Here is a 24,411-nt window from a genome sequence, read left to right on the forward strand (position 1 = left end):
GGGGGGTGGATTGTGATGTCCCACATTGGTTGGGGAGGAGAACAAATCACCCTTTATAAGGGTGTGGAAACCTTCCCCTAGCAGACGCGTTTTAAAGCCTTGAGGGGAAGCCCGAAAGGGAAAGCCCAAAGAGGACAATATCTGCTAGCGGTGGATCTGGGTCGTTACAAATGGTATCAGAGCCATGTTCCCGGACGATGTGTCGGCCTTCTCGCTGTTCCCCGAAGGGGGGTAGACACGAGGCGGTGTGCCAGTAAGGACGCTGGGCCCCAAAGGGGGGTGGATTTGGGGGCGGTCACACATCGATTGGATAAAGGAACGAGTGCCAGCGAGGACGCTGGGCTCTGAAGGGGGGTGGATTGTGATGTCCCACATTGGTTGGGGAGGAGAACAAATCACCCTTTATAAGGGTGTGGAAACCTTCCCCTAGCAGACGCGTTTTAAAGCCTTGAGGGGAAGCCCAAAAAGAACAATATCTGCTAGCGGTGGATCTGGGTCGTTACACCTAAGATGTTGTATATTTAAAAATAATAAAAGTGGGAGGAATCTATCTCAGTCGTTACACCTAAGATGTTGTATATTTAAAAATAATAAAAGCGAGAGGAATCTTTTGGAATTTTAGAGTTCTTTTGATGTTGATAATTTTGTTGGGTTTCAAGTTTCTACTCCTAACAACCCATGTCCAAGATTCGAAATCTGGATTTAGCACTTAATAGCCCTAATATTCCCGTGACGATATTGTCAGGTTACTTCTCGCTTCTAAGAGTGAAAACTATCTCCACAGACTAACACGAGTCATTCCAGCATGTTTTTTCCTCCTCACATATTTGCTACGAAAATTCTCAAGAGGTCTCCCGACATAAATTGCTCGAAGCAAAGCATATTTAATCTCGAAGTTCTTATGATTAAGCCACCAAAAAGGAAAGTGCATCTCGTTGAACCGACCATGTCACCCAAAAATGATTCTTAATAATGTGTTTGGTAATTTAGCCTATTTCTAAACTGATTCGTGCCTAAATCCTTTTTGTTCCTTAATGTTGACACCTTCGAGTCCTGTACGGGAAAAATTTGAGGGATTTGAGCATTTGGGTGTGAAAATCGAGGCCCCGATGACAAGTGAGTAAGTAGCCATTTTGGTATTTCCTAAAAATTGAATGACTAGGCAAACAACCATGATCGAGTGGACCTAAATTGTATGTTTTGCTTGGAAATCATAAGTTACGAAATTGACCGACTAAATGACATCCGCTGTGTACGAAACTTAATGGATGGCTTCATGGACATAAGAGCATATTTAGGAGCGAAACCATAGATAGGGGTAAAATGACTAAAATACCCTTACGATGTCCTTACGACGTTTCATGGAAATATGAGCCCTAAATAACTTGAAATTTTATATGAGACCTATTTATAAAGTTATAAATGAATATGTATAATTTTAAAGCATTTGAATATATTTAGAACATACACGAAGATTAGGGCAAAAATGACAAAAATGTCCCTTAGGAACCTTTTATGGGAATTAATGTTTTTAATGAACTCCAAACGGTATGATATTTTGCACGGTACTTATTTATGGTTTAACAAATGACTAATATATTAATTTATGAAGCGTCAGGCTCAAGTTCTGGTCTTTGTAAGAGGCCGTGGGTTTAAATCCCACTTCTGACGTGCTAAATTATCATCTAGACTCTAATTCCAGCTTGCTCTTTTTTCTAAAAGCATGTCATCACAATAAAATGGTTATTGTACTGAAAAAATATTTTCAGCTACATATTAGGATGGTCGAGTGGTCTAAGGCACTAGAGTCAAGTTTTGATCCTCGTAAGAGGCGTGGGTTCAGATCCCACTTTTGACATAATAAATTAGCATCTAGGCTCTTATTCTAGCTTCGTTCTAGTTTCTAGGATGGCCGAGTGGTCTAAGGAGCTAGAATAGGATGGCCAAGTGGTCAAGGAGCTAGAATAGGATGGCCAGCCAAGTGGTCAAGGAGCTAGAATAGGATGGCCAGCCAAGTGGTCAAGGAGCTAGAATAGGATGGCCAGCCAAGTGGTCAAGGAGCTAGAATAGGATGGCCAGCCAAGTGGTCAAGGAGCTAGAATAGGATGGCCAGCCAAGTGGTCAAGGAGCTAGAATAGGATGGCCAGCCAAGTGGTCAAGGAGCTAGAATAGGATGGCCAGCCAAGTGGTCAAGGAGCTAGAATAGGATGGCCAGCCAAGTGGTCAAGGAGCTAGAATAGGATGGCCAGCCAAGTGGTCAAGGAGCTAGAATAGGATGGCCAGCCAAGTGGTCAAGGAGCTAGAATAGGATGGCCAGCCAAGTGGTCAAGGAGCTAGAATAGGATGGCCAGCCAAGTGGTCAAGGAGCTAGAATAGGATGGCCAGCCAAGTGGTCAAGGAGCTAGAATAGGATGGCCAGCCAAGTGGTCAAGGAGCTAGAATAGGATGGCCAGCCAAGTGGTCAAGGAGCTAGAATAGGATGGCCAGCCAAGTGGTCAAGGAGCTAGAATAGGATGGCCAGCCAAGTGGTCAAGGAGCTAGAATAGGATGGCCAGCCAAGTGGTCAAGGAGCTAGAATAGGATGGCCAGCCAAGTGGTCAAGGAGCTAGAATAGGATGGCCAGCCAAGTGGTCAAGGAGCTAGAATAGGATGGGAAGCCAAGTGGTCAAGGAGCTAGAATAGGATGGCCAGCCAAGTGGTCTAAGGAAGCCAAGTGGTCTAAGGAAGCCAAGTGGTCTAAGGAGCTAGAATAGGATGGCCAAGTGGTCTAAGGAGCCAGCCATAACTACTTCCTAAATGTTAGGATGACCAAGTGGACTTCCTAAATGTTAGGATGGCCAAGTGGACTTCCTAAATGTTAGGATGGCCAAGTGGACTTCCTAAATGTTAGGATGGCGAAGTGGTAGCCATAACTACTTCCTAAATGTTACTAAGGAGCCAGCCAGAAGGTCTAAGGAGCCATAACTACTTCCTAAATGTTAGGATGGCCAAGTGGTCTAAGGAGCCATGAGCCATAACTACTTCCTAAATGAAGGTCTAAGGAGCCATAACTACTTCCTAAATGTTAGATGGCCAAGTGGTCTAAGGAGCCAGAACTACTTCCTAAATGTTAGATGGCCAAGTGGTCTAAGGAGCCAGAACTACTTCCTAAATGTTAGATGGCCNTTGTCTAAGGAGCCATAACTACTTCCTAATAAGTGGTCTGGTCTAAGGAGCCATAACTACTTCCTAAATGTTAGGTGGCCAAGTGGTCTAAGGAGCCAGAACTACTTCCTAAATGTTAGATGGCCAAGTGGTCTAAGGAGCCAGCCAGAAGGTCTAAGGAGCCATAATAGGATGGCCAAGTGGTCTAAGGAGCCAGAACTACTTCCTAAATGTTAGGATGGCAAAGTGGTCTAAGGAGCTAGAACTAGGATGGCCAAGTGGTCTAAGGAGCCAGAACTAGGATGACCAAGTGGTCTAAGGAGCCAGAACTACTTCCTAAATGTTAGGATGGCCGAGTGGGTCTTTGTAAGACTCGCATCTAGGCTCTCATTCCGTTCTTGTTTCTAAATTAGTATCTAGGCTCTTATTGTTGTAGTTGCTAAAAGCTTGTCAGTAAGTGTAATGTTAGGATGGTTGAGTGGTCTAAGGCGCTTGACTCAAGATAAGATTTGGTCTTTGTAAGAGGACGTGTGTTCAAATCCCATTTTTGACATTTCTTTCATATTCTCATACATATGGATAAATTAGTATCTAGGCTCTTATCGTTGTAGTTGCTAAAAGCTTGTCAGCAAGCCATATGTCGGGATGGCTGAGCGTTTTAAGGTGTTTGACTCAAGTTCTGGTCTTCATAGGAGGGCTTGGGTTCAAATCCCATTTTTGACATTTCTGTTTATAGATAAATTAGTATCTAGGGTCCTATTGTTGTAGTTACTAAAATTTGTCAGGATGGCTGAGTGGTCTAAGGTGCCTTCCTCTTTTGTAAGAGGGTATGGGTTCAAATCCCACTTTTGACATTTCTTTCATATTTTCATACATATTAGCATCTAGGCTCTTATCGTTGTAGTTGCTAAAAGCTTGTCACCAAGCCTATGGTCAGGATGGTAGAGTGGTCTAAGGCGATAGACTCAAGTTTTGGTTTTCGTAAGAGGGCGTGGGTTCAAATTCCACTTCCGACATTTCTTTCATAAATAAATTTACCGAACCGAAAGTTTAAATTAACATCTAGGTTCTTATCGTTGTAGATGCTAAAATCTTGTCAGCAAGCCTATTGTCAGGATGGCCGAGTGGTCTAAGGCGCCAGACTCAAGTTCTGGTCTTCGTAAGAGGGCGTGGGTTCAAATCCCACTTCTGACATTTCTTTTGAAAGATTATAAATTAACATCTAGGCTCTTATTGTTATAGTTGCTGAAAGCTTGTCACCAAGCCTATGGTCAGGATGGTTGAGTGGTCTAAGATGCTTAACCCAAGTTCTGGTTTTCGTAAGAGGGCGTGGGTTCAAATCCCACTTCTTTTGAAAGATTATAGATAAATTAACATCTAGGCTTTTCGTAAGAGGGCGTGGGTTCAAATCCCACTTCTTTCGAAAGATTAAAGATAAATTAACATCTAGGCTCTCTTATCGTTGTAGGTTCCATCACAATAAAATCGTTATTGTACTGAAAAATACTTCAAGCTAAATGTGAGGCTGCCTTGGTCTAAGGCGCAAGACTCAAGTTGTGGTAGTCCATATCCATTAAAAGCTAAATGTGAGGAGGCTGCCTTGGTCTAAGGCGCAAGACTCAAGTTGTGGTAGTCCATATCCATTAAAAGCTAAATGTGAGGAGGCTGCCTTGGTCTAAGGCGCAAGACTCAAGTTGTGGTAGTCCATATCCATTAAAAGCTAAATGTGAGGAGGCTGCCTTGGTCTAAGGCGCAAGACTCAAGTTGTGGTAGTCCATATCCATTAAAAGCTAAATGTGAGGAGGCTGCCTTGGTCTAAGGCGCAAGACTCAAGTTGTGGTAGTCCATATCCATTAAAAGGTTTTTGAGAAAGATCTCTTCGTTTTTTAGAAAAATCTATTCTCAGATTCATGACCATGCTCACGATCCTGAGGGATAGGGTCTCAATTTAGTAACGCAGAAGGTCATGATTTACTCTATTTGATCTCTTATTTGTACTCTTGCTCGTGCTCTAGATCTGGTTACCAGTGTAAGACCAGAGTCTATAGTATAGATATAAACCGTCATTCGAGAAGCGGGTTTGAAGAAGCTGCGTACTTCTTTCCTAACACTATTTTTCTTTTCAATCATAACATATGCCATTAAAGTCATACTTACATTGAAAAAGTTCGTCGCACGAACATCACTAGCATAGTCGAAAAACATTGTCTTAGCCGTAAGAGACATTTGAATTGTAGAGTCAATGATAGAATTGGATTAAGAGAGAGAGTCTTTGGATGTGAATACGAACCATGCAAGAGAGAGAGAGGTGACACTACCACAAAATTGTAGAGAGAACGAGAAAAGCATTACGCATGATTGGAAGTGATATTGAAAATCGTTAATACCATTTTTTTCGTATCCAAAACCACTTATAACCATGATATTAATACTGAAATTTAGATCAAGTTGACTGAGTTTGACTACTGAAAATTTGATAATTGTTTAAGACGTTTACATTGAAAGATAAGTATAAAGAGACATTCGAGACTCGAGTGAGTGCTAAGTAACAATAGCTCACGACTTGGTCACTTTTAAGTACTATCACTCTATAAGTGGGGCTATTTACTTGTCACAATCGCATTTAGATGGCAGCGAACTTGCGATTGTACGACACTCACTTCCCAGCAACAAGTGAGTTAAGTCTATTCGTTCTTGCATCGCCTATGGCCAAGAGACGTATGCTCGAGCCTCTTGCCCGGGTTCAAGAAGAAAGTTTTAAAAAACAGGGGCAGAGAGATTTCGAAAGAGAGTTTTGAAAGCAAGATTCGAGAAATTGAAATTTGTGTTATATGGGAATGTAAGCAAAATGCAACAACGGCTTACTGCATATAACTATCGGGTACGGATGAATAGTTTAATAATTATTTTAAAGTAAACCATGTGAATTTATCGATGATGGTTTTAATAATTTTTTTACGAGATCCCGCCTTACAAGGATGTAAGTAAAAATATAGGGTATAAGAAAACAATGTTGAGCTAAAGGATAGGACTTCATCTCTAGCTGTGGGCTTGGGGGAGGTTGGGCCATCTGCACATGGATTTGAAGCGCTCATGATTCGCATGGGCTTGGCGTCTGATGGTTAGGTCACGTCTACATTAGAAATGGATAGTCATTAATTATCGGTTCATGGGAGATATGGGGCTACTGGAATAGGTCACGTCTACATTAGAGATGGATAGTCATTAATTATCAGTTCGTGGGAGATATGGGACTACTGGATTAGGTCACGTCTACATTAGAGATGGATAGTCGTTAATTATTGGTTCGTGGGAGATATGGGGCTACTGGAATAGGTCACATCTACATTAGAGATGGATAGTCGTTAATTAATGGTTCGTGGGAGATATGGGGCTACTGGATTAGGTCACATCTACATTAGAGATGGATAGTCGTTAATTATCGGTTCGTGGGAGATATGGGGCTACTGGAATAGGTCACGTCTACATTAGAGATGGATAGTCGTTAATTAATGGTTCGTGGGAGATATGGGGATACTGGATTAGGTCACGTCTACATTAGAGATGGATAGTCGTTAATTATCGGTTCGTGGGAGATATGGGGCTACTGGATTAGGTCACGTCTACATTAGAGATGGATAGTCGTTAATTATTGGTTCGTGGGAGATATGGGGCTACTAGATCTTTCGTCTCCACCCAAAATTGTAATTCAATTTGTACACTTCCTTTTTCGACAAGCACGACAAGGATAGTTTTACCGTGGAGAATCAACAACGTAAAATTACCTAAAACGTGGTAAATCACGAAGGGTTAGGTTTTAGAATAATATAGGAGGAAACCATGTTAAGAATTACGGATCTTCACAATGGTATGATATTATCCACTTTGAGCATAAGCTCTCATGACTTTGCTTTGGGCTTCTCCAAAAGGGCTCGTACCAGATGTATTCCTTATTTATAAACCCATGATCATTCTCTAAATTAGCCAATGTGGGACTCCCTCCCATCAATCCTCAACAATCCTCCCCTCAAACAAAGTACACTATAGAGCCCATGAGGCCTATGGAGCTCTCGAACAACCTCCCCTTAATTGAGACTCGACTCCTTTTCTAGAGTCCTCGAACAAAGTACACAATTTGTTCGATACTTGAGTCACTTTTGACTACACGTTCGAGGCTCACAACTTCTTTGTTCGACATTTGAGAATTTTATTAACATGACTAAATTAAGGACATAACTCTGATACCATGAAGTCCAATGTTAATAAACACACAGAGAGGGAAGAATTCTTATCAATATCGAATAGTACACGATTTTTCTAAAGAAAAATATACATATTAAAAATTTGAATGAGATTTAAATAAGTACTAATCTATTATAATAATAATAATAATAATATATATATATATTTCTTTAATAACAATTGATTACTAAAAATTAATTAATTAGAAAATGCTAATAAAAATAAAATGAAACTCACCCACTTTTCGTAAAAACAAGTAAAAGAAAAAGAGGCAACCCAATTCCTTTCATCTTCTTCTTCCCGCCGTCTTCTACATTTCGGCAGCTCAGAGTCGCCGCCGCCGCTGCCGCCATCTTTCTGCCGTAAGTACCTCCGCAGCTTACCTCCTAACGGTTTGTCTCTGGTTTTCTACGCTCTTCGCCATGTCTTTCTTCTCTCGTGGATGACATAAATTTGGATTTGTCTAATGAAATAATAAAATGGCCGAATAGAAACGAAAAAACAGGCTTGCGGCGAATTGTGACTTTTGAAACTGCCTTTTGATTTGTTGCTTATGTCTGTCGATTGAGGCTTGATATCTGAATATGTCTTTGGTCTCTGTTGAAAGTTTCCTTGTTTATACGACCGTGAATTTTCTAGCATCCTTGTAGGAGTTATTTTGATTGACAGAACAACAAGAACGGTAGTAATTTTTTGAAGATTGGAATCGTCTGTTGAGGATTATTGAGAGGAATAGTTCCAAATTGGCTAATTAAGAGGAAGATCATGAGTTTATAATTGTGGAACACTATCTCCATTAGTATGAGGCCTTTTGGGGAAACCAAAAGCAAAGCCATGAGAGCTTATGTTCAAAGTGGACAATATCATACCATTGTGGAGGTTTGTGGTTCCTAACATGGTATAGAGTCATGTCCTTAACTTAGACATGTTAATAGAATACTCAAATATCGAACAAAGAAATTGTGAGCCTCGAAGGTGTAGTCAAAAGTGACTCAAGTGACGAAAAAATGGTGTACTTTGTTTGAGGGCTCGAGAGAAGGAGTCGAGCCTTGATTAAGAGGAGTTTGTTCGAGGACTCCATAGGCCTCAGGGGAGGCTCTATGGTGTACTTTGTTCGAGGGGAGGATTGTTGAGGATTAATGGGAGGGAGTCCCACATTGGCTAATTTAGGGAATGATCATGGGGTTATAAGTAAGGAATACATCTCCATTGGTATGAGACCTTTTGGTGCACATAGTGTCACGATCATGCTCGTCCAGGGTGTGTTGCTCGTGGCCGCATGCCCATGCCATGTCGAACCCTTTATTTAATTTCATGTTATATTGTCTTACTATTGTATTTTCTATTTGTACAACTACTTGACAAAGTCATATCTAGGCCTGCCTGACCTGAATCACCCCAAAATCTACTATAGAAGTTGTCAACTCCTCCCCTTGATTTTGTATGACGGCAAAAACATGTCTAGGCCTGCCAGACCTGAATTGCCTCAAAACGTACTATAGAAACGTACTATAGGGGGATGCGACTAGTTGGCAAATTCTCCCTACCCAGAAAGTTATATTCTATTTAAGCCATTGTGTTGCCTTTTGCTTATAGTATATAACGTTGCTTTTAAATCTTCTCTTACTCTTACTTTCAAACTCGCTTTCAAAAATCTCTCTGCTCTCTTTTTCTAGAACCTTCTTCTCAAATGGGCCCGACTGTCATTCTCTCTTACAAAAGCTAATGGGTCTCAATATTGAAAGAAATTGACTAGTTGTCAGAAACTTGAGCATACGTTGCCTGGCTGTAGGCGACGCAAATACAAATTGGTTTGACTCACTTGGTGTTGGGAGTGAGTGTCGCACAATCACAAAGTCCGCTACCAAAAAAAGTGTGATTGTGACACACAGCTGGCCTAGACACAGAATGATATTGAAAGAAAAACATTTTCTTTATTTTTCATATTTGTGTAAACTTTCATGATTGGGGTCTATTAGATTCATCTAGAACTTTTGTAGTTCATTCTCTCTTACAAAAGCTAATGAGTCTTAATAGGGGATGTTAACATCCCCATTTACGAAAAAGATCGCAATAATCTTGTGGGGGAATTAATCTTTTTTTTCCCCTTTTTATGTGAGTGCATAATAGAGAAGTATCAATAATTTTTGTTTTTTAAATTTTGAATTAGAGATAATGATATAACATAAAGTTTGACTCTCACATATACTCTTTCCTTGCTTCCATAGCAATTCCAGTTATTGAACCACGAGAGATCTATGAACATTCCAGGTTCATGTGAGGAGGAAGATGATCACGGTGAGGTCTTCCTCGACGAAGATGACATACTCCACGAAGTCCAAGTTGATGAGGAAGGTCTCTCTTTCCTCCTGTTGATTTTACCTTTATGTTTCAGTGAAGTTTCCTATACTAATTATTAAGTTTATTCTGTCGATTTAAGATCTTCCTGATGCTGTTGATGAAGAAGGCTCTGATGATGAATATGTTGGTATGAGATGTTTATATTCCAGTAATCTTGATGGCTTAATGCTTCATGTTCTCAAATAACATTTCTGTTGTATTGATCTTTGACTTACAATATTATGTTTTGAGACTAAGTATTGTGCTCCGTTAATGGTTGCATTTATTGAATTGGGTGGTTTCAGATGAGGATGATGATTCAAATCATACTTTTACTGGCCATACCGGTAAGCGTCTATTTTAATTGTTTTTCAATTTATATATGCAACTTACACACACGCACACCTATTGTTAGTAGACTTAGTAGAACAAGTTACTAACGTATCGAGTAACTTTAGGAGAATTGTTAGTAGACTTAGTAGAACAAGTTACTAACTTATGGAGTATCTTTAGGAGAATTGTTAGTAGACTTAGTAGAATAAGTTACTAACTTATGGAGCAACTATAGGAGAACCTAGTAGTAGTTGCCAAATTGTGGGCCAAATTTTATGCTTTAGTTAGGAAGATTGTTAGTGGTTTGTAACTTGACGAGAAAGTTTAGGAAACTAGTTAGTGCTTTATTCACTATAAATACTCGTGAGATGTATGCTCTTTTCACAACAACAACAAAGAGAATTGAATAGCTAAGTGCTTTAAGGTTTCTTTGTTCCACAAGATCTCTCCCCTCAAGTTGTTCTTTGCTTCTTTTACTTGTTTCTACATATTTCAATCGTGGGTCATGTCCAACATTTGTAAAGTTCGTATATTAATTTGATGAATCAACTGATGATCTAACCTCGCGTCTGAAACATTTGAATCAAAATGGAGTGTAAATAGCTCTTAAAAAATTTCCTAATCGAAGTGAAGTTTATCCTTATTCATCGTATAACTGCAGGTGTCTTTCCATGCATATGTTAAAACTAATGTGAATAATTTAACCTGTCTCTTCATGTTGGGGTATCACTTTTCCGTAGGTGAGGTTTACACGGTGGCTTGTAGTCCAATCGATGCCACATTAGTTGCGACGGGTGGTGGAGATGACAAAGGTTTTATGTGGAAGATCGGTCGAGGAGATTTTGCACAGGAGCTTAGCGGTGTGTGCATGATACTGCAAATAGTTACTTTTATTTTTCGTTTTACTTTTCACTTCCAAAACCAAAAGTGTTCACCTTCTTTGCCTTGGCAGGTCACAAGGATTCTGTGTCTAGCTTAGCATTTAGTGCAAATGGACATCTACTTGCATCAGGGAGTTTTGATGGTGTTATCCAAATTTGGGATACTTCATCCGGGAATCTTAAATGCACACTTGAAGGTCCTGGAGGGGGAATTGAGGTAAAGCTATATTTACTTTTTGATAAAATTAATAATTTAACCAAGCCATTCAGTCTGTAGATTTTGAAGTATAAGATTATGGGCAAGCAAGTACTATCTTCATCCATTTGAGTGGATATCAAGTGGGGTAAAAGACACTTATATCTACCTTTGGAAAGAAATTTGTCATGAGCTCCCTTCGATCTCTCACTTGGACTATTGTTTTGTGCGAGATGAGAAGGAAACGTATTTTTGAGAGGATAAGTGGATGGGGGATAGATCCCTATGATGTTTTCTTGTTTATTCTTTCTGAATTCTATGAAAAATTGCTTGATGACTGATGACGTGATGACGTATTTTGTTCAAGAAGCTCTCGCTCTTTATCGCTTAGGTTCACCTGTCATTTGTCGGATAGGGAAATAGCTGATGTAACGACTCTTTTATCTTTAATTAGGGAGATTGAGTTTAAACGGTGGATAAAGGATTTTCGTCTCTAATCTCTAACCCTACTTGAGACTTGTTGTAACAGTCTAAGCCCACCACTAACAGATATTGTCCTCTTTGGGCTTTCTTTTATAGGCTTCTCCTCAAGGTTTTAAAACGTGTCTGTTAGGGAGAGGTTTCCACACCCTTAAAAAGAATGTTTTGTTCCCTTCTCTAACCAATGTGGGATCTCACAATCCACCCCCCTTGGGGCCTAATGTCCTCACTGGCACACTACTCGGTGTCTGGCTTTGATTCCATTTATAATAGCCCAAGCCCACCGCTAGCAGATATTGTCCTTTCTAGGCTTTTCCTTCCGTGCTTCCTCTCAAGGTTCTTAAAACGCGTATGCTAGGTAGTGATTTCCTCACCTTTATAAAGAATGAGCTTCGTTCTCCTCCCTAACCGATGTTGGATCTCAAATTTGGTCCCTCGTTTGATTCTATGTTTCTCACTAGGCCACGACGACGAAATATTTTTCTTAGCTCTATGTTGGTTTTATTGTTCTTGACTAGAGTCCCTTTAGTGGGACTTTCTTTTTCTCTTTTTTTTTTTTTTTTTTTTTTTTTTTTTTTTTTTTTNATTTTGTTCTTTATACAAAAAATAATAAGCATTTGATATCTCAGTGGGTAAGGTGGCATCCAAGAGGACATCTGGTTTTGGCTGGTTCTGAAGATTCGACGGCTTGGATGTGGAATGCTGATAGAGGTGTCTATCTTAATATATTTTCTGGTCACGGTGCTTCAGTTACCTGCGGTGATTTTACCCCTGATGGTATTGAACTAATCTTCTTTTGTTTCTTACTATCCCATGTAATTAATCATCAGATTCTAAATATAATACTAGAGAAACTACTTGTAGAAAGAAAGGGTATTCAATAATAAATGAAAAGGATTAAGATCTAAATTAAACTCGGTTAAAATATCATCACTAGCTCAATAGGATCAAGCCCAATAATTGTACGAGCCCATTGTATATTTATTTTTAGAAAAATGATTTAGTTATTTTATTAGGAAAAACATTTAAATGTTTTAGGAATAGATTGTCTAGCCTCCACTATAAATACCCCTCCATCCTACCTAGGTTTTCGTCTCAAGAAATCAAAAGCATAGAGTGCAGTAGTTTCTACAGAGTGTCTTGTAATCAAGAAAAGAGTGCGGGTGTTTTCCAGAAAGAGTTGTATTCAACAATCTGGTACTAGAGTCATGCCAATAGAATCCTCAAATGATGAACAAAGAAGTTGTGAGCCTCGAGGGTGTACTTTGTTCGAGGGCTCCAAAGAAAGGAGTTGAGCCTCGATTAAAGGGAGGTTGTTTGAGAGCTCCATAGGCCTCTCAAGTGTTGAACAGAGGGTGTACTTTGTTCGAGGGCTCCAAAGAAAGGAGTCGAGCCTCGATTAAAGGGAGGTTGTTCGAGAGCTCCATAGGCCTCTCAAGTGTTGAACAGAGGGTGTACTTTGTTCGAGGGCTCCAAAGAAAGGAGTCGAGCCTCGATTAAAGGGAGGTTGTTCGAGAGCTCCATAGGCCTCTCAAGTGTTGAACAGAGGGTGTACTTTGTTCGAGGGCTCCAAAGAAAGGAGTCGAGCCTCGATTAAAGGGAGGTTGTTCGAGAGCTCCATAGGCCTCTCAAGTGTTGAACAGAGGGTGTACTTTGTTCGAGGGCTCCAAAGAAAGGAGTCGAGCCTCGATTAAAGGGAGGTTGTTCGAGAGCTCCATAGGCCTCAAGGGAGATTCTATGGTATACTTTGTTCGAGGGAAGAGTTGTTTAGGATTATTGAAAGGAGTAGTCCCACATAGGGTAATTAAGAGGAAGATCATGAGTTTATAAGCAAGGAACACTATCTCCATTGGTATGAGGCCTTTTAGGGGAAACCAAAAGTAAAGTCACGAAAGCTTATGCTCAAAGTGGACAATATCATACTATTGTAGAGAGTCGTGGTTCTTAACAAACTCAATAAAAACCATTTACAAATCTGCACTCTTCCTCAAGCTCGGAGTTGAATTCGTGCGTTTTTTTATTTATTTTCTAATGACCTTGATATTATTTTGGCCTTTTGTTGCTCCAGGTAAAATGATATGCACGGGTTCTGATGATGCAACAATGAGGATATGGAATCCAAGAAGTGGTGAAAATATTCATGTTGTGAGAGGTATGTTACAAACGTGAGTGTACGACTAATGTTTAATTTATCCTTATTAATCATAAACTACATGAACATTCCTAAGAGGATTTAGAAATGCCCTTTATGGACTAAAACAATCACCAAGCGTATGATTTGGAAGGTTCACATGAAAGATCGGTTGGAGGAAAAGGATAGTGAAAGAGATAGAAATAGATAAAATAGATGAAAGCTGCAGTACTTTATTATGGTCTACTGACTTGATGCTTAGAGGGTTACACAATTCCAGTATTTATAGCTTATAGACTGGACCAGAAATAGTAAATCATGTAAATCTAGATAAATTCAAATCGAGTAACAATCTCCTAAAATCTTGGTAGTTTGAATATTTGAATCATATCTCAACTACTTTAAATTATATCTTCATTTTAAATACTTTGAATCATATCTCAACAAGATCGTGGGTACAGGCAAAGTCAAGGAGATCACGCTCTCTTTATCGAACACTCGGAATCAAGGGAAGTGATGAAAGAATTTGAGGTTACTGTTGAGGATTATTGGGAGTGAGTCCCCACATTGGTTAATTTAGTGGAAGATCATGGGTTTATAAAGGAGGAATACTATCTCCAATTGTATGAGGCCTTTTGGGGAAGCCCAAAGCAAAGCCATGAGAGCTTATGCTCAAAGTGGACAATATCATACCATTGTGGAGAGTCGTGTTCGTCTAACATGGTATCAGAGCTATGCCCTAAACTTAGTCGTGCCAATGGATTGGCAAATCCTCGAATGTCGAACAAAGGACTCCAAAAAGAAAAAGGAGTCAAGCCTCCTCAAAGACAGTCAAAAATGACTAAGACTCCAAAGGAGTCGAGCCTCGATTAAGGGGAGGCGTACTTTGTTCGAGGGGAGGTGTTGGATGAAAGTGTCCCACATTGATTAATTTAGGGAATGGTCATGGGTTTATAATATAAGAATACACTCTCCATTGGAATGAGGCCTTTTGGGGGAGCCCAAAGCAAAGCCATAAGAGCTTCGGCTCAAAGTGGACAATATCATACTATTGTGGAGAGTCGTGTTTGTCTAACATCACCAAGGGTATGATTTGGAAGGTTCACTAAGGTAATGAAAGATCGTGAGTACAAGCAAAGTCAAGGCGATCATGCTCTCTTTATCAAACACTCAGAATCAAGGGAAGTGGTGAAAGAATTTGAGGTTACTGTTGAGGATTATTGGGAGTAAGTCCTCACATTGGTTAATTTAGTGGAAGATCATGGGTTTATAAGTGAGGAATACTATCTCCATTGGTATGAGGCCTTTTGGGGAAGCCCAAAGCAAAAAAAGAATCTATGGTGAACAAAGAAACGTACTAAAGGCTAGTGGGAGGCTTATATATCTAGTTCACACTCGACCATAGTATACTCCGTGAGTGTAATTAGTCAATTCATGCATGATTCACAAGAGTCTCACCTTCGGGCAGCATATAGAGTGTTACGTTACCTGAAAGGATCTTAAGGAAAAGGAATTTTGTTGAAACTAAGGAAAAGGAATTTTGTTGAAACAAAGAGGCTTACACTGACGCTGACTATGTTAGATCAATAGTGGATAAAAGATCTACTACAAAGTATTGTACTTTTCTTGGAGATAATTTGGTAACATAGAGGAGTAAAAAGCAAAATGCGGTGTGCCAGCGAGGACATTGGGCCCCGAAGGGGTTGGATTGGGGGGTCCCACGTCGATTGGTGAGGGAAACGATTGCCAGTGAGAACGTTGGATCCCGAAGGGGGTGGATTGTGAGATCCCACATCAGTTGGAGAGGAGAACGAAGCATTCTTTACAAGTATGTGGAAACCTCTCCCTAACACACGCGTTTTAAAAACTTTTAGGGGAAGCCCGAAAGGAAAAGCTCTTGTACTAATCATAACTATCGTAGTTTTATCCTTATCTACAGACGGAACTTATTAAGTGATGATTTTATTTCTTTGTATTATTCAGGTCACCCCTATCATACTCAAGGATTGACTTCTCTAGCACTCACTTCTGATTCAACGCTTGCTCTTACTGGTTCAAAAGATGGTTCTGTTCATATTGTGAACATAGCGACCGGAAAGGTTATTTCTACAATTTCTTTCGATGATATTCTTGCTATTTAGCGGAGTAAAGGGGGTTGTTCGGGACGTTTTTCCCCGTGAATAACCCATCCTTTTCTTTCATGTCTCGAGTTGATTGCATTTGAATGAACAGTTTATGCCACATTTTGAATCTCTGTTTGTTTGAATGACTTCGATTGAACTATACAGTCAAGTGTGAGATCCCGATTGAAGAGGGGAACGAGTGCCAGTGAGGACGCTGGGTCCCAAAGGGGGGTGGATTGTGAGATCCCACATCGGTTGGAGAGGGTGAACGAAGCATTCTTTATAAAGGTGTGGAAACCTCTCCCTAGTAGACGCGTTTTAAGAACCTTGAGGGGAAGTCCGAAAGGGAAAGCCCAAAGAAGACAATATCTGCTAGTGGTGGGCTTGGGCTGTTACAAATGATATCAGAGCCAGACACCGGGTGGTGTGCCAGCGAGGACGTTGGGCCCCGAAGAGGGGTGTATTGTGAGATCCCACATCGATTGGATTGGGGAATGAGTGTCAGTGAGGACGTTGGGCCCCAAAAGGGGGTGGATTGTGAGATCCCCCATCAGTTAGAGAGGGGAACGAATCATTCTTTATAAGGGTGTGGAAACCTCTCCCTAGCAGACGCGTTTTAAAAACCTTGAGGGAAAGCCCGAAAGGAAAAGTCCAAAGAAGACAATATCGGCTAGCGGTGAGCTTGAGCCGTTACATTAAGTTAGTGCAATTCGTAAATAGTTAACGGTTAGGTTAGGTTGGAAGTCGTAAAAAGGAGGGGTTTATGTGTTAGTTTTTATACAAGCAGAAGAGACCTAGCATCTTGATTCGTGAAAGGACGGAAATTATAACTTCTTGAAAGCATTGCACAATGATTTGTAAGGACTTTCTTGGGCTTCTGAGACCCCTTTTCTTTTCTTTTTTTTTTCCTTAATATCTAAGGGCAATGCGTATGATCATCTTGTGTCCTTCACTGAACTTGACCTGAATTGTATGATAAATGCAGCAGTTGCAGCCCCCTCTTGGGTTGGCCTATCGCATTTGCTTGTAATGCTAAATGTTGAAGGGTCGATGGCAGTTGTTCTCTAGGACTATTTGTGGTCTACACATGTGCCCAAGCCCAAGCCCATCGCTGGCAAATATTGTCCTCTTTAGAAGCTTGACTTAGCTAAAGAAGTTGTTAACCTAGAGCAATTTTAGGAAGATTTAGGTAGATATTGATTTGAAAGCTTAAGAAATGGATTTGAAAGATTTGTTAGTTAGTTTAGGAACTTGTGAGGAAGTTTAGGAGATTGGTTGTGCAATCTCCACTGTAAATACTCATGAGATTATGTTATTTCATCAACCCAAACAAAAAGATGAATTGATAAAGCAAAGTGCTTAAGGTTCCTCTATTCAAAGGCTCTACCCCCTCAACTTCCACTTCAATTATTTGTTTCGACATATTTCGATCGTGGGCAATTTCCAACAAGGGAGAAGCTTTCACACCCTTATAAAAAATGTTTCGTTCTCCTTTCCAACCGATGTAGGATCTCACAATCCACCTCCCTTCAGGACTCAGCAATCAGGGCTCAGCATCCTCGTTGGCACACATTTTTGTGTCTGACTCTGATACCATTTGTAACAGCTCAAGTCCACTGCTAGTAGATATTGTCCTCTTTGGGTTTCTCCTTCCAGGTTTTCCCTCAAAGTTTTAAAACGCGTCTGTTAGGGAGAGGTTTCTACACCCTTATAAATTATGTTTCGTTCTCCTCCCTGACCGATATGGGATCTCGCAATCCACCCCCCTTGAGTCCCAGTGTCCTCGCTGGCACACTGCCTCGTGTCCACCCCCCTTCAGGGCTCAGCCTCCTCACTGGCATATCGTCCGGTGTTTGGCTCTGATACCATTTGTAACAGCCTAAGCCCATTGCTAGCAGATATTGTCCTCTTTGGGTTTTCTCTTTCGGATTCCCCCTCAAGGTTTTAAAACGCGTATGCTAGGGAGAGGTTTCCACACCCTTATAAAGAAGGTTTCGTTCTCCTCCCAACCAACGTGGGATCTGTTGGAAATTGCCCACAATCAAAATATGTCGAAACAAATAACTGAAACGGAAGAACAACTTGAGGGGAGAGAGCTTTTGAATAGAGGAACCTTAAGCACTTATGCTTATCAATTCTCTTTTGTTGTTGTGAAAATAACATACATCTCATGAGAATTTAGAGTGGAGAAAACACAATCAATCTCTTAAACTTGTTCTCAAGTTCCTAAACTTTATAGTTAAGCAATGGATATATTTAAATGAAGATGTGGTGTCCCACATCGGTTGGGGAGGAGAACGAAACACCGATTATAAGGGTGTGGAAACCTCTCCCTAGCAGACGCATTTTAAAGCCTTGAGGGAAAGCCCGAAAGGAAAAGACCCAAAGAGGACAATATCTGCTAGCGGTGGGTTTGGGCCATTACAAATGGTATCAGAGCCAGACACCGGGCGATGTGCCAGCGAGGAGGCCATTCCCCGAATGAGGTAGAACAAGGCGGTGTGTCAATAAAGACGTTGGGCCCTGAAGGGGGGTAGATTTGGTAGGGGTCTCACATCGATTGGAGAAAGGAACGAGTGCCAGCGAGNCAACCAACGTGGGATCTGTTGGAAATTGCCCACAATCAAAATATGTCGAAACAAATAACTGAAACGGAAGAACAACTTGAGGGGAGAGAGCTTTTGAATAGAGGAACCTTAAGCACTTATGCTTATCAATTCTCTTTTGTTGTTGTGAAAATAACATACATCTCATGAGAATTTAGAGTGGAGAAAACACAATCAATCTCTTAAACTTGTTCTCAAGTTCCTAAACTTTATAGTTAAGCAATGGATATATTTAAATGAAGATGTGGTGTCCCACATCGGTTGGGGAGGAGAACGAAACACCGATTATAAGGGTGTGGAAACCTCTCCCTAGCAGACGCATTTTAAAGCCTTGAGGGAAAGCCCGAAAGGAAAAGACCCAAAGAGGACAATATCTGCTAGCGGTGGGTTTGGGCCATTACAAATGGTATCAGAGCCAGACACCGGGCGATGTGCCAGCGAGGAGGCCATTCCCCGAATGAGGTAGAACAAGGCGGTGTGTCAATAAAGACGTTGGGCCCTGAAGGGGGGTAGATTTGGTAGGGGTCTCACATCGATTGGAGAAAGGAACGAGTGCCAGCGAGGACGCTGGGCCCTCAAGGAGGGTGGATTGTGATGTCCCACATCGGTTGGGGAGGAGAACGAAACATCGTTTATAAGGGTGTAGAAACCTCTCCCTAGCAGACGCGTTTTAAAGTCTTGAGGAGAAGCCCGAAAGGGAAAGTTTAAAGAGGACAATATCTGCGAGCGGTGGGCGGCCCTGGGCCGCTGTCACAGAAGACCCTTATTATTAGGGATTGGAACTGTTTTTTATATAAGTTAGTTGCTTGTATCTGGTGTAAGCTGTAATTTTTATGGCCCTGGACTTCTGTTTTGTAGTCTACTTTCTCATAAAAGAAAAAATGAAGACACTTGCTGCTTTTGACAGGTCGTTAATTCCCTGGTTTCTCATTCTGATTCGATCGAGTGCATCGGTCTAGCGCCAAGGTACTGTGATTAATTATGATTCATGAAACTTTGTTTAAAATGTTGTTAGGAATCACGGACCTCTACAATGGTATGATATTGTACACTTTGAGTATAAGCTCTCATGGTTTTGCTTTGGGTTTCCTCAAAAGGAGATACATTCCTTACTTATAAACTCGTGATCATTCCCTAACCAACGTGGGACTCCTTCCCAACCATCCTCAACAATCTTCCCCTCGAACAAAGTACACCATAAAACTTCTCCTGAAGTCTATGTAACCCTTGAACAACCTCTCCTTAATCGAGGCTTGGCTCCTTTCTTTAGAGCCCTCGAACAAAGAAGTCACTTTTGACTACACCTTCGAGGCTATCAACTTATTTGTTCGACACTTGAGGATTCGATTAGCATGGCTAAGTTAAGGGCATGACGTTGATACCATGTGGGGGAATCACGGATGGTATGATATTGTCCACTTTGAGCATAAACTCTCATGGCTTTGCTTTTGGTTTCTCCAAAACTCATACCAATAGAGATATATTCCTTACTTATAAACCCATGATCATCCCCTTGATTAGCCAACGTGGGACTCCCTCCTAACGTTCCTCAAAATTTACACTAACTTTTCTATAGCCTAATGAATGTTATGATTGTTTTCAATCTTGAATGGCAGCTCCCCATGGGCTGCAACTGGAGGAATGGATCATAAGCTCATCATTTGGGATCTTCGACAGTCGACGCCACGCAGTACATGCGAGCACGAGGTCTATTCACTACTAAATTATGTTCTTAAGTTTGTAAAATACATTTATCTTCATAATCCTTCATTTGGACAGGATGGAGTATCATGTCTTACTTGGATTGGCACGTCGAGATATCTTGCAACCGGATGTGTCGATGGTCGAGTTCGAATATGGGATAGCCTCTCTGGAGAATGTGTAAGAACCTTCACCGGGCACTCCGACGCCATCCAATCTCTCTCGGTGTCTGCCAATCATGAGTACCTTGTTTCTGTTGCTCTCGATACTACCGCTCGGATTTTTGAGATTGCTGAGTATCATTGAGGGAATAGGATCTTTGTACTTGAATGTGACAAGTTTCGATCCCCATTTTCGATTCTTGTATAATTATACAAGTTTATACCATTGTATGAGTTCATCTTACAAGTAATTGTATGTTTACTTTTGTCAGGGTAGTTGTGTAATTTTTGTTTTCTTTGGAGGTTTAGTCGAACCTAAGATTTTTCATGTAATGAATAATGTAATAACATAAATTACAACCATTTTTCAGTTGCTTGTTCGGTAGGAATGATGTTAGGAATCACGGATCTTCACTATGGTACGATGTTGTCCACTTTGAGCATAAGCTCTCATGGCTTTGCTTTGAGCTTCTCCAAAATGTCTCATACCAATGGATATGTATTTGTTTACTTATAAACCCATGATCGCTCCCTAAATTAGCCAACATGGGACTCACTCCCAACAATCCTCAACAAATAAGGGTACTCCACGATGAACGTTGAAGCGTAGGGGAATTGTGTTGTATGAAGGAGTCGTCATTGTTTATTTAAGAATAATGAAAACATAAATAACATTTTAGATGTTTTAGGATACACTTAAATGAAATTAGCATTATCATTGCAACGATACTCGATAATAATTAATAATTTTGTCGATATAAGATATTTGAGACTAAGTCAACATTTTGTCCTTGGAATCTTTATTAAGATTTATGGGACATGTCAAGTTGTTCCAAATCATTCACTTTAAATTTGTTAGATAGTTCAATTGGTTCAAGTCTATTGGTCTGTTAGGATGCCTCAGCTGCATATATCACTGTATTTTCACTTGATACCGATGATAAACAACTCATCACGTCGTGACCTTCTCTTGAATTTTCAAAACTTCTATCGCTCCATCCTCGCAGGGGTAGAGAACCCATCGCTGTCTCGACTGTGCTAAACTATTTTAAAGAAGAGGGAAGATTGTGAATAAAATTAAAAGAAAAGAAAAAGAAACACATAAGAAGAAAAAGAAACATCCGGAAAGTGTTAAACTGTTTTAAATGGTTTATATGAAAATAATATTATAACGTACATGTATAAATGTTCAAAGACTTTACTCATGCAAAGACGGTAATGTTTGCATAAAGTCTAACACATTGACCATTATAAATTAGAGAAATAATGTTGGAGTATCAAACTTGAAACTGATGTTTTGGGCTCACATAGATTGATTTGGATTTCAAATGATATAATCGAACTTTCATTAGGGATAAATTAGTGACAACCGCTTAAACTAATCAAGTAACTGACCATATTGTTGGAGTTAGCAAATTGATTGATCCATGATGGTGCAGGTTTTGTGGCTCCTCCATATTGCTTATATACTCTTTGTATTGTCATGTGATGTATGTCATGTATGCATCTGATATCCTTTACACTATTTATGAATGAAATGAAATGTCTAATTATAATTAAAATTTATTACTCTAAACGTCCTAACACAGAGCGCATCATTATCACATATTATCCTCGAAAGATTTTTCTCCACCTCATGCTCTGCACATGTTTCTTATAGGACACCCTGCCCATGTTGCTACCGTACCCATGTTATTGTAGAATGTCCTACCCATGTTTTCTCGCAAGGTGTCATGTTTCATGTTTTTATGTTTTTTGTCACACAGGTTGGATGTCTTGCCCATGTTTATGCAAGTTCTTGTTGAACACAACTCACTGTGGAAAACACTCGCACTCTTTATTAACACCAATCGAGAAGAGAATACAAGACACTCTGTAGAATACTACTGCTTTTTATTGTTTTTTGATTTCTTTTGAATGAATAACCTAGGTAGGGTGGAGGGGTATTTATACTGTAGCCTACACAATCTAGACCTAACAAATCTGAATCTTTTTCCTAAAATATCTAGATCTCTTTCTTCTCAAATCTCGAGATATTTTCCCTAAATCTCTACTAAAATAAATATATGATGGGCTCGTACAATTATTGAGCTTGACTCTATTGGGCTAGTGATGATATTTCAACACTCCCCTCAGCACTAGTCCTCATTCGCGGCACCATGTTGAGCTAACAGCGAAAGCTCTCATGTTTGCCAGTATTCAGCCCTTTTGTAAACAAGTCTGCCACTTGGTCATCTGTCTTGATCTGCTGCATCTCGATTTCTTCCTTTAGGGCATTCTCTCTAATGAAATGGTAGTGCACCTCCACATGCTTTGTTCTAGCACGAAACATCGGATTTTCTGTTAGGCGAATCGCAAATTGGTTGTCGCAATGAAGTGGTATTGGATACTCAATTTTCTGGTGCCAATCTTCCATCAAAAGTTTTAACCATGTATTTTCCTGAGCTGCTCCATACTCTGCTTCTGTAGTTGATAATGATACTGTTGGTTGTCTCTTGCTACACCAAGAAATTGTTCCTGAACCAAACTTGAACACATACCCAGTGGTTGGCCTCCAAGTATCATGGTCGTGCATAGTCAGCATCACTATATCCAGCTAGCTTCTATTCTTCACTTCTTTTGTATAAACGATCGTAATTGATTGTACCTTTGACATATCTCAAGGTTCGTCGAGACGCATCCAAATGAGCCTTCTTCGGATTTTGCATATATTGATCAATGACACCAACTTCATTTTCGAATTTCTTCGGTTGGTTCATGTAGAACTCTCTGTTTAACTCTCCATGCAAGAAAGCATTATTCATATCCATCTGCCATAATTTCCAATCTTTATTTACCGTAAGTACTGGAGGAACTTGTACGATAATGATCTTTGCCACTGGACTAAACGTTTCATCATAGTCTAGTCCATATTCTTTAGAGAACCCTGAATCTATAATCTGAGCTTTGTATCTCATGATTGATCCATCCGGGGTACACATTATTTCGTAAGCCCACTTGCAAGAGATGAGTTTGGTATCTCTTGGTCTTGGCACTAACTCCCAAGTCTGATTTTGTTCCAGGGCTATAGTTTCTTCCTCCATTGCTTTTTGCCAAGCTGAGTTTTGTGATGCTTCTTCATATGTCTCCGGCTCATTAACTTCGTCTTCTACTGCGTTGGCATACTCTGGATTTTCCTGTAGGATTATTTCTGAATGCCTGAGTTGTTGAGGTGTCATTTCATTTTCACTAGGCTCGCTTGGTTGAGTCACTTCTTGTTCACCAACACTAGTGTCACTTGAATCTTCAGGCACATCAGCACTTAAGCAAATGTGTACAATTTGCTCCACCGTCTTTTGTGGAAGAATCTCTTCAGTTTGCTCCTCTGTGTTCTGTAAAAGAATTTCTTCAGTTTGCTCCCCCGTGTTCTGTAGAAGAATTTCTTCAATTTGCTCAAGGCCTGGTAATACATCCTTCTCTGAGGGCCACCCCTCTTCTATTGCACCGCTTTGATCGTCAATCATGTGGTTTAAGCATCGTGAATCAATGATCCAGTCATCCTCGTAATCGATATGGTCTTCCATTGTCGCCATGAGTGCTAGCTCGTCTTCTTCTATGGGACATAGAGCATCCCATTCATCTTCTATCTTCTTTTTGGATATTGCCACGTTGCTTTCAATAGACTTTTTCTTGGACCAACAATCTCTAGACATGTGGCCCTTTTTCCCGCAATTATAGCAAATACCTCCAAATCTCTTTCCTTGGAAACTCTTGTTATCGTTCTTCTAAGCTCTCTCGGGTTGTGAAGTTCCTTGGTGGCTTCTTCTTTTGTCACACCACTGTATCCACGTTTGGTAGGCGGCCTATTATTGCTCCGACTTTCACTTGTGTAGAGTGCTTCTTCTTCACCCTTCAATGTGATGCCTCCCATTTGTTTAACCATGGCTTCTTGGCTGGCTAACAAATTTTCGAACTCTACAAGCGATGGTTGAGTGGGCCATCCTTGTACAGCAGTAATGAAGCTTCGATATACCGGATGCAATCCGTGGATTATAATCCTCTTCATTCGAGATTCTACAATGGTGGACTTTGGG

The 24,411-nt window shown here is 40.3% G+C and overlaps 1 protein-coding gene and 1 non-coding gene across 3 annotated transcripts; both read left to right on the forward strand.

Moving 5' to 3' along the window:
- Nucleotides 1-4,254: 4,254 nt before the first annotated feature.
- Nucleotides 4,255-4,338, forward strand: TRNAL-CAA. The gene has a single exon. It is a non-coding gene; the product is annotated as a tRNA-Leu (tRNA).
- Nucleotides 4,339-7,648: 3,310 nt separating this feature from the next.
- On the forward strand, nt 7,649-20,723 carry LOC111796563 (angio-associated migratory cell protein-like). Of its 2 annotated transcripts, none has more exons than XM_023679237.1 (12): nt 7,649-7,778; nt 9,615-9,741; nt 9,827-9,874; nt 10,032-10,073; nt 10,800-10,919; nt 11,012-11,157; nt 12,246-12,393; nt 13,685-13,768; nt 15,731-15,846; nt 19,384-19,442; nt 20,093-20,183; nt 20,256-20,723. In XM_023679237.1, the coding sequence occupies exons 2-12, from the start codon at nt 9,645-9,647 to the stop codon at nt 20,481-20,483; spliced, it is 1,179 nt and encodes a 392-aa protein (XP_023535005.1). In that variant the 5' UTR covers nt 7,649-7,778; nt 9,615-9,644; the 3' UTR covers nt 20,484-20,723. The 2 variants fall into 2 exon arrangements, with proteins under 2 accessions (XP_023535005.1, XP_023535004.1); XM_023679236.1 differs by having other exon boundaries at nt 7,666-7,748.
- The last annotated feature ends 3,688 nt before the right edge of the window (nt 20,724-24,411 follow it).

Source organism: Cucurbita pepo, chromosome LG06 (assembly GCF_002806865.2).
Source record: "Cucurbita pepo subsp. pepo cultivar mu-cu-16 chromosome LG06, ASM280686v2, whole genome shotgun sequence".
Classification (NCBI taxonomy): Eukaryota; Viridiplantae; Streptophyta; class Magnoliopsida; order Cucurbitales; family Cucurbitaceae; genus Cucurbita; species Cucurbita pepo.